Source organism: Vicia villosa, unplaced genomic scaffold (assembly GCF_029867415.1).
Source record: "Vicia villosa cultivar HV-30 ecotype Madison, WI unplaced genomic scaffold, Vvil1.0 ctg.000426F_1_1, whole genome shotgun sequence".
NCBI classification, from domain to species: domain Eukaryota; kingdom Viridiplantae; phylum Streptophyta; class Magnoliopsida; order Fabales; family Fabaceae; genus Vicia; species Vicia villosa.
In genome coordinates this window covers 836,795-848,228 of record NW_026705203.1, presented here as the reverse complement: position 1 = coordinate 848,228, position 11,434 = coordinate 836,795, and the positions used below count along the sequence as shown (strand labels likewise).

The window sequence follows — 11,434 nt, the reverse complement described above, 5'->3', positions numbered from 1 at the left end:
CAATATCTTGGTAGGTATCCTGTTCATTAAGGACACAACATGTAATACTGCATAGGACCAATACTTCTTTGGCAGTTTAGATTGAAACATCAAAGCTCTACTAATGTTCAATATGTGCTGGTGCCTTCTTTCTACTCTTCCATTTTGTTGTGGTGTATAGACACAACTTTTCTGATGAATGATACCTTTTGAGGCATAATAAGTAGGCATAAGTAGTTCTATTCCATTCTCACTTCTAACTACTTTAACCTTCTTATCAAATTGAGTTTCAACCATGGCTATAAATTCTTGAATTCTTTAAGATACTTCAGACTTGGACTTCAACATAACCACCCATACATGTGAACTGTGGTCATCAAGTATAGTTAAGAAGTATTTAAAACCATGAACATAAGTGGTACTAAATGGTCCCCATACATCCAGATGAATCAAGTCAAACACATTTTGAGCATTATTATTACTGATTGGAAAAGACATACATTTTTGTCTGGATTGTTGACATGCATCACAAGTTGTATGAACACTCCTAGGTATGAAACTATACACTTTATTCATACATTCCATCCTATCAAAAGATAGATGACCTAGCCTTAAATGCCACAAAAGGGCAGGAGCTATAGCATCAGAATTATTCTTAGTAAAAACACTTGAGACAAATCCTGCATCTTTCTTTCCACAAAATTTGTGAGCAGCTTCCATGTAGTACAATCCATCTAGTACTTTAGCTGAACCAATCCTCATCAAATCCTTCTTTGCCCGTATCACACACTGATCAGATTCAAAACTTAAAATGCAACTTTGTTTTCTACATAGTTTTGAGACTGATACTAAGTTAACTTTAAATTGAGGAAAATACAAGACATTTTTAATGATCAGTTCATTAGATAACTGTACCACATATGGATGAAGCTATGGAATTTCCATTTGGTAGATTAACCATCATAGGACTCATTCTTTCATATTCAATAAAGGAATCTAAAGAATGACTCATGTGATGAGTAGCTCCTGTATCCAATATCCAATTAACATTATTCTTTGCATTAAAGCTAGCAATGTAAGGTTCAAAATTACCTCCCTTAGTTAGATTCAAAGATCATGTGCTCTTATCTAGTAGAGTAATCAAATTCTGATATTGTTCTTTGGTAAGTGTCATGTTCCCTCCATTATCACTTGCTGAAGCTACAGTCGATTTGGAATCTGAGTCTTCAACATCCACTTGATTAGCATATGAGAGGATGTGCTTCCTCTTCCAAAACTTGGTGGATACCCGTGTTTCTTATAGCAACTATCAATTATATGGCCTGTCTTGCCACAATAGGTACAGACTTTCACATTTCCTCTACCTCTCCCTGCAGACTGTTTTGAGCCTTCAACAACATTCACCATCCTAGATGCTTCCTCTATCACATTGTTGTTAGAGAAACTCACACCACATATTTTCCTTTCTTGCTGCATGACCATTGAAAACACCTTAATGATTTGTGACAAAGGATCCATCAATAAAACTTGTGACACCACACCATGAAACTCTTCATTCAGTCCTATTAAAAACTGAATGTTTCTATCCTCAGCCCTAAAACTTCTACTATTTCGCATGGCTAAACACGCGCATGCAACACGACATATACAACTTGGCATAGGTCGATACTGGTCCAATTTTTTCCATAAACTTCTTAATTCAGTGAAATAGTCAGAAACTTTCTTGTTACCTTGTTTCAGATTTGATATTTCTTGATATAGTTGTGCTACACGAATACGATCTCCTTTCATGAAACGATCTTTGAGATTATTCCACATGTTCCCAACATTGTCGATGAAATACACACTCTGAGCAATGGATGGTGTTATTGAGTTGATAATCCATGTATGAAAGAAATTGTTGCATATTTGCCAAGCTACATAGTTCAGATCATCTTCACCAGGAACTTCTATAGAACCATCAACAAATCTGAACTTATTCTTCATTGCAAGAGCACACCTCATCTCCATCGACCAAGCATGGTAATAATCGTCGGATAAGGCCGGAGTTACACACACCGTTGATGGATTTTCTGAAGGATGTACATAATACGGATCAAGATGATCTTGAGCTTGATTGTTGTTATTATTCCTCGTCATCGATCAAGAACAGCGAAGCGAAGATAAACGACGAAAACGAAATCACCGTGAATTCTTCAAGAAAACACCAATCACCATGGAAACAAATGCAATATGGAACATAGCGAAAACAAAGCAAGATCAACCTGCTCTGATACCATCTAAGCAAGTGCAAGAACTGAAACAATAGTGCAAAACTCCATTGATGGAGTGAGAACAAAATGAAAGAGAAAAGCTCAAGCAAAAAAGAGAAAGGCTAAGAGAAAGATTGAGATTTCTCAGTAGTCATCAACAAGTTACAATAAGGTTTATATAGTTGGTTATAAACCTAACTGAAAACAGTTATGTTGAGTAACTAACAACCTATAACAACTCTTCATCCTGCCACGTCAGCCTTATGATTTGTCAAAATCTCACAATGAAATAGCGATAGATAACATGTATGTATGACATCAGATTAAGCATGTTTGAAAATGCACTTGTTGGTTATTAAGGTGAAGAGAATTAAGATTCAGAACTTTCTGATTTTGGATTGGCAAAAGAAGGACGTGGAAAAAATGAAATTCGTTTACTAAAACAATGAAAGAAACCTGTAGATTAACACAAATGGTAAAAAGAGTTTACAAGGCATGGCTTTAGCATAAGATTTGCATGGTTAATGAGTGAAATCCAGTAACAGTATCAATAACATGTCTCTGCAAACTATATTAAACCTTGTTAACTAAAAGGTAATCATAGGTAATCATCATGTAGGTTTGCATTCACTTACCAAAATATGCTTTCCAAAAAATGCAAGACTACACTTACAATTTCATAATGCGTTCATACATATTCTCAAGAACGCGTAAGTGATTCTCAAGAACAGAAATTTTGCTCAGTCGGTCATTCTCATCAAGCAAATTTGTGGCCTTTGTAACTGCAGCATTGATCTTCTTGTTTTCTTGTGATGAAAGCTTTAAGTTAATGCCCTTTTTCTCCATCGCATTTCTCATTTTGTAAACATAGTCATCCAATGCATTCAGAACTCTGGCCTTCCTTAAGAATTTCTTATCTTCAACGCGATAATCCTCGGCTTCACGAATCATTCTCTTGATTTCATCGTTTGACAACCTTTCTTTGTTGTTGGTTATTGTAATCTCATTCGTACTTCCAGTGGATTTTTCCGTAGCAGAAACAATTAGAATGCCATTTTGATCTATATCAAAGCATACATTAAAAGGATAGCCGCGAGGAGCAGGAGGTAAGCCAAAAAGACGGAAAAAACCAAGAAGGTTGTTGTCAATGGCTTTGGCTCTCTCTCCCTCGAAAACTTCAATACAGACAGCGGATTGGTTATCTTTAGTTGTAACATATGCCTCTGTGTTCTTGACAGGAATAGCAGTGTTCCTAGGAATCACCACATCCATGACATCATTTTTTAGCCTCCAACCTAAAGACAGAGGTGTGACATCCATCAGCTCCAAATTTGGAACATTATTAACGTCTTCGCTCAACAAAGCAGCCTGGACCGCAGCTCCATAAGCAACCGCCTCATCAGGATTTATGCTCTTGCATAGTTCTTTCCCCTTAAAAAAGTCTTGCAATAGTTGCCTCACTTTAGGAATCCGTGAAGAACCACCAACAAGGACAACATCATCAACATTACTCTTGTCCATTTCAGCATCAACCAGACACCTTTCAACGGTCTCCATGCACTCGTTGAAAAGATCCATGTTTATTTCCTCAAACTTGACACGGGTGATTGATGAAGAGAAGTCAATGGCCTGAAATAAAGCATCTACCTCAATAGTGGTGGTAAGTACAAACGATAGCTCCCTTTTTGCCCTCTCGCAGGCAGCTCTCAACTTCCTCAAGGCTCTTGGGTTCCCAATAATGTCTACTTTTTTCTTTCTTTTGAACTCTTGTACAAAGTGGTTTACCATTCTGTTATCAAAGTCCTCTCCTCCGAGGTGAGTGTTTCCGGCAGTCGCCTTAACTTGAAAAACCCTATCTTTGATTGTAATTAGAGATACATCAAAAGTTCCACCACCAAGATCAAAAACAAAAATGTTCCGTTCTCCTACGCAATTAGTTCTCTTGTCGAGGCCATATGCAATAGCTGCAGCAGTAGGTTCATTGATTATTCGCATAACATTAAGGCCAGCAATGGCACCAGCATCTATAGTGGCTTTTCTCTGTGAATCGTTGAAATAAGCAGGCACCGTAACAACTGCATTCTTCACTGGTGATTCCAAATATTCTTCTGCAATCTCTCGCATTTTAGTGAGAATCATAGACGAGATTTCCTCAGCACAAAGACACTTCTCTTGACCTTTGTATTTAACAACAATCATGGGTTTGTCATTAACACCAGCACTAACCTTGAATGGCCACAACATTATATCTTTTTGAACAACAGAATCACTAAACTTCCTACCAATTAATCTCTTCGCATCTGAAAATAATAATTTTCAATATATATCTGATTCATTTGTATAACAAACATAGCGATGCAATAATAAGAAGATATAAACCAATTTTACACATACATGCATCTGATTAAATCCATTGTTACGGCATGCTAGGTTATTGCTCTAATTGAATACTAATGAATTCTCATTTTAAACTAAACTAAAAGTGCATGCAACTTAATGTCAAAATATACTTAACCTTATAAATGTTAGTATAAGGAGTAGAGATATATAGAATGTACCAAATACAGTGTTTTCTGGATTGATGGAAGCCTGGTTTTTAGCAGCATCACCGATCAACCTTTGTTCATCAGTAAAAGCAACAAAAGAAGGAGTGGTCTTGTTGCCTAGATCATTGTGTATGATTTCTACTCTATTGTGTTCTTCCATCCACACTGCAACACAAGAGTATGTTGTTCCAAGGTCTATTCCTACAGCACATCCCTCGTATTTTTTTGCCATCATTTTTCGAAGAAACGAAAAAAACTCAACCCGGAAAATTAAACAGTAGTCACCTCACCTCCTTTATATATATAAGAAAGAAGAAGAAAAAAAATGAAGCGTCCCTGCCGTTGTAATAATTACAATGATTTTGAAATGCCTGCGGTCTTTCAACTTTCACCCCAGACGGTCACATTTTAATTTCCAACAAATTTTAGTATTTAATACAATAGATTAAAATCTATACTTGCTTGCTTGCTTTATTTGTCAAATAAAAAAAATTCTTTATCATTTTAGTAAATAGATTTTGTTTTAAATAAATATTATTCTCATGTATAAGTTATTATTATTTTTTCAATAGTAGACTATAATTACTACTTTCATCACGTTAATAAAATTAATTTAATAAAAATAATGTTATCTGACCATTTTATTGTATTTTTTAATTTGTGTACAAAAATTGTAAATGACATTTGTACTTGTCAAAAAGTAAAAAATGCATGGTATGTTGGGATTTAAGTGTCAAAGTTTTAAATTACCACACCAACTAAAAATGGAAGAAATTTTGAGTTTATAAAAGAGGTGACCCAGACCTCCATTACCTTATAGTTTTATGAGGATATTGTAGCAGTGAAATTTGTGAGACTAAAGCCATAGAAAAAATTTAGCTCATTTGTTTTAAATAGAGTCGCCACCGCACTTTATTGTTTCCAAAGAAAATGGGAAAAATAGAGAAATGAAACCCAAAAAAGTTTTTAAAATCAAAACTAATAAAATAAACAGAGATTTAGGTGCGGGGAGTTGTTATGCAAGGGGAATATTTTAAGCACCCCTCACATCTATGGTACTCCATATGAACCTCTTTGAAAATATTGTTATTTTTGTTACAGTTATTTTGAAAATGCTTATGTGATTTTGTTAAAAATAGAGTGGGGAGATGGGAAAAAAAGTTTTTGAAAGTGAGCTCGATAAGACATCGCATTTTAGGCCTACATACCCCTTTTAACAAAAGGAAAGTCAGACCTTTTGTAGTTCTTCTGAAAAGGAAAATAAAAGAGCCAAAGTGGCCAAAATATTTTTGGGTGTTGAGCTTTAACAATACTCAACGAGTTTTTAAAATGTTAAGTTTTAACAATACTTAACAAGTTTAATAAAAAGAGGGACCAAGCTTTAACAATACAAGGTCAATGGACTAAGAGTAGTTTCACCGGGAATAATTCTCCTCTTAGTACCAAGGTTTTAAAAAAGGGGTTGGTTGAGCTTTAACAATATAAAACCAAGGGTTGAGTTTAAAAAGGTTAAGCTTTAACAATTCAAAACAATTTTTAAAACAAGTGCAAATCTTTAACAATACTAAGCACAATGATAAATGAGATTGGAAAAGAGTTTGAGTACCTTGACAATTGAAATTCTGGTGTAACAGATCCAGATGTCTTGAAAGATGTCGAGACATGTGATCTGTCAAGAAACATAAGCAAGGTATATACATAGATTTACGCCAAACTAAAAGATAAATGACACCAGTAATTGTTGACCCAGTTCGGTGAAATCACACCTATTTTGGGGGCATACTACGCCAGGAATGAAGTCCATTATTAGCAGTATTAATTTAGAGCTAAACTAGTCCCAAGTTTACAACCCCTCACTTACTCCCTTCTACCTAGGTTCTCCCTAGATATGGAATATCCCCATCTCACATCCAATCATCGCAATGATGTTGTACAGTTCTTCAGTCCCAGGAGCTGTAGCAACGACCTAATATCCAACACATTATGATCCCACAGATAAACAGTTTGGAAGACATAATTCCATGACAATCCCTAGCCAAGACTCTTGACTATGACCATGAACTTGGAGTTACTTCAAAGCTTCCTCCAAGAACAATACTCTTATTGCCTACAGGCTTCGAGAATTACAATGGTAAGCTTCCCACAACCCGGGAGGTTTACCTCGACAAACCCTAAAAAAAGAGAATTAACAAGTTTAGTCAATACCATTCTCATTCCTTTGGATTTTTCAACAACTTTAAGTAATCAATCAATGGATACCTCAAGTGTGTGTGTGTGATGACATGTGTCACAAAAGACAAACAAGTGAGTATGACAAACATCAACATAAACTCAAATGATAATGGACAAGGATGTTCAATACCTTTGGATCAATCTCTGGTATGAATGAATATGATGGATATAAATCTCATGCATGTGGGTTAGTAAACAAAGTATATACAATGACAATACAATGGATAACAAGTACAAAAATACAAGGATAAAAAATCAACAAGTATATGTACATAAACAAAAGCAATGATCAAAGCAAACAAGTCACATTTAACATGGATAAACAAAGATCAAGAAGTTTTTTGAATTAGGGTTTTGAAATCACACCTAAACCTAATTGATTTTTAATAATTAAAATACCAAGTTTTAAAAGAGAATTGGTCTAAGGGTACATGATATGTTCAAAGTAACATTGACCTAACCCTAAAAATCTTCTCATGAAAATATTAGCAATTTGTTTGAAGAAAATATTATAAGGAAAATGTTTTTTTTTTGGTTAAATAAATTTTTGGTCCCTGTAAATATCTCAAATTTCGTTTTTAGTCCCTATAAAAAAAATATCGACATTTAGTCCCTATAAAATTACTTTTTCATTCACTTTTGGTCCCTGTAGAGGGACTAAAAGTGAATGAAAAAGTAATGTTATAGGGACTAAATGTCGACATTTTTTTATAGGGACTAAAAACGAAATTTGAGATATTTATAGGGACCAAAAACTTATTTAACCCTTTTTTTTTTGTATTTTAACACATAAAAAAGACTTGTGTTTGATTTATTTTTTAATGATAAAATAAATAATATTTTTTAGGATTTTTTTAATCATAATATAAAATTAGACAAAGTAAATAAACAACAGAAAAAAATCAAGTCAAAAAGATTAATTTTACTATTTTCAATGAATTTTTAAAGTTGGTGAAAAAATTGAAATAAACTAGTTATAAAAAAATAAGGTTTTGTTGCTGATGGGGTTTGAACCCATGCCCTTCACATTGTAACTCAAAACCTTAGTCATTGGGCCAGGTGACTACACTAATCATAAGGCCCAAACACACTATTATATGTGAAACTTAGTTGAAAATGGCAAAATGCAGAAGAATTCACAAAAAGTGTGGGGCGAGGGGGATTCGAACCCCAGACCTTTGGGACACGCTTCAAAAACACACACACACAACCAACTTGTCTATAACAATGTAGTTGTTAGTTAAACACACATCATTCAATATATTATAAATAAAGTGACAAAATTATAATTTTTGAACCTAGCCATCTTCATCTCCTTCGTTGAACAACACCAACAATGTCTGGATTTAAAACTTTTTCAAATATCAATCAATTTTGACAAAATAAAAGTGAAAAATGCTCATCATATCATCACGAATCTAACCATACAAATATCATTCATTTATTCAACTTAGAACTCACGAATTTCTAGAAAAATTATATGAACCCTAGTTTTTCAAAACAAAATTAAATGTTCTACATTGTGAATAAATCACTACAAAAAAAAGGTCTCCTGTCACGCCCAAGAAACCGAGGCTATATGCAAAATAACCGTGGCGTAACGCTGAGGCCACGGTTTGGCCACAAAAATCCAACTGTGGGATATGCGGCCGTGGCCTAAAGTATAGTCCATAGTTTTTTGGTATATACCACGTTTCTTTGACCACCGTGGCTTTTATAGGCCACGGTTTAGGTAGTTTGATTAAGGCCGCGGTTTATATTTTCCATGATTACAGAACTGTGGCCATATGGTAAAACCACGGTTTCAATTTAACGTTTAACATACAGTTTTTGTTCAAGATATAGCCACAGTTTGGTTATGACCATAGATTTAAAATCTTGGTTATATGTTATGCATTCTGAACCATTTATATTGTCACGATTTATTTTTGTATCATTACATAAATATGTCATTATATATATATATATATATATATATATATATATATATATATATATATATATATAAAATTAACAATAATGTATCTTTGTTCTTGTCAAGAAAAACTCAGTTTGATAAGTGACCTACAAAAAAGAATACACAAATCACATCAAGCAATCTTGACATGCATTATGTCATATTATGAATCCTGTTTAATATATTTCTGAACTAAATTCGTGCAGGTACGTGAGCTTTGTCATATCATCCACTCCACACAGTGGAACTTCGGTATATTTATGATAAATACTGGAGGCTTTAACAACAACCTGTATATTGCAAATCAGACATAGGATGGAGACAAAATAAACAAATTCTAAAGCATCAGAAAGTTCAAAATTCTGAGTTAAAAGAAAGTGCTTATGTACATATTATGCTATTCTTCAAAGATTCAAAGAAATCAAAACATTCATGTAAAACAAGTAATTCAAAAAACAGAGAAATGCATCAGTGAAGGCCAAGATTAACTTTGAGCAAATATTACAAAATGCACTCACCGTCTTCCCGGAAGTGCAAAGGACTTTGATTTGTTCTTCATTAATCTCCAAGACCTCGCCATCTATCCAAGCTACATCAGAATCCTCCAACCAAACATGGGTCCCAACTATAAGATTGGCAGAAGCAGCAACCTACAATCCAAAATTTATGCCCAATCAAGCCACTAGGGTAAAGCTCATAAAAACACCAAAAAATGGAAAGGTCAACTTTGGACGAAATTAAAGAACATAGAAAAAGAAGCTATCTACACGAACACCACAACCTCATTAGAATCAATACAAGAAAAAACCACACCCCCATTATCTTAAAAAAATTCAATTCCAACAGACTAGAAATTGACTAAACATCAATTTGTAAACACATAAACCCTAAACCAACAGAAGATTTGGGAGAAGGGTGAAGGGATGAAGAAAGTTAGGGTTTCGCTGAAATCTTAAAGAAGATTTGGGAAAAGGTGAAGGGATGAAGCGAGTTAGGGTTCGTAACAGATGATTGAGGTTAGTGAGATGAAGGTGAAGCAGAGATGAAGTCTGAGATGAAGGTGAAGTAGAGATGAAGGTGAAGCGGAGATGGAGGTGAAAGGAAACTAACCTGTAAGCGGAGATGGAGGTGGCAGCAGCAAGAAGCAGCGGCGCAACAAGATGGAGTTGGAGTTAGGGTCTCGTCTTCTTCTTTGGAATTTTCTTTTCTATTTATTTGGCACAGCGAGATGGAGAGTTAGGGTCTTATTCTTTCAATTTGTTTTTTTTAATTAAAAAAAATAGAAAAGAAAATAAAAAGATAGAGGGAAACTAAAAGAAAAGAGGGGACTTTTGGAGGGGTTTTTTTGGGGCTTTGGCCACAGTTTGAACTGAAAATTGTGAAAATTATAAGGCCGCGATTTTTTGATTGCGGCTTAAAATATCTACCGTTACATAACTGTGGCAATTGAGGTAAAGGCCACAGTTTCACACTCCGGATTCAAAATTTTAAAACATATTTCTACGATTTGAAAACCATGGCAAAAGCGTGCATTTGGCCACAGTTCCAGAGCTATGGAAAATTTTAGCTTGGCCGCAGGCCAAAAATGTAGTAATCAATGAAATCAGAGGGCTTTTAATCCTTAAACTGCTAGAACATAGTTTGGTTCTAATCATATCTTAGTGTTTTGATGATAACAATTAAATAAATTTTGTATATGTAAATATGGTATACTAATTATATGTTTCTCATTTCAGAAGATGTTCTAATACAAGTACCATCAGAACATGAACTTTATGTAAAGCTGAACAAACACTGAAAGAAAAAGTCGCTGAAGTTCTGATGAAGTAACTTCTGAATGCACCAACCGCTGTAAACAAATTCTGATAGAAGTTATGAAGTTAGTCACAATGCAAAGTTCTGATAAAAGATACAATACCGTTGAAAACATAATGATTAAATGACGGGTGAAGCACTCATATGGAAAAATTTCAAAGAATGATTGGAGAAACAAAAAGCACATGCAGTTCGTTGGAGAAACAAAAACAAAAGACAAAAACGCAACAAAAACAAAAGAAGACACACAACATTTAAAGCTTTCTCCAAAATCAATATAACGGACAAATTCTTGAAGCTATATATATAGAAGAATTCTAGAAAAGAAGAAGCGCACATATACGAAGAAGAACACTTACGTGAACTCTTACGCTGAAGAAAAATATTTTCACTTTAATATACTGAGTTCATATTTCTTGTACTTAAAATTTAGTGAAAAATCACAATTGTGATTAAAGCTTATTAGAAGCAATCTGAAACACTATTATTAGAAGTTAATTTGTAATTGTTCCTTGAGAGACCAGTTGGGTCAGATTTCTCAAGAGAGCTAGGACTAGTTAGTCTTAGAGGTGTTAGTCACTTGCAGTTGGCTTGTGCACTGTATTGTTAGTCACGACAGTTGGTTCTGCATTTGTAATCATTTTTTATTATAG

The 11,434-nt window shown here is 34.3% G+C and overlaps 1 protein-coding gene across 1 annotated transcript; it reads right to left on the bottom strand.

Moving 5' to 3' along the window:
- Nucleotides 1–239: 239 nt before the first annotated feature.
- LOC131628152 (heat shock cognate 70 kDa protein-like) lies at nucleotides 240–5,009 on the bottom strand. The gene is made up of 3 exons (XM_058899019.1): nucleotides 4,790–5,009; nucleotides 2,926–4,531; nucleotides 240–249 (listed from the first exon to the last, which is right to left on the bottom strand). Exons 1-3 carry the CDS (start codon nucleotides 5,007–5,009, stop codon nucleotides 240–242), a joined length of 1,836 nt encoding a protein of 611 aa, XP_058755002.1.
- Nucleotides 5,010–11,434: the final 6,425 nt, after the last annotated feature.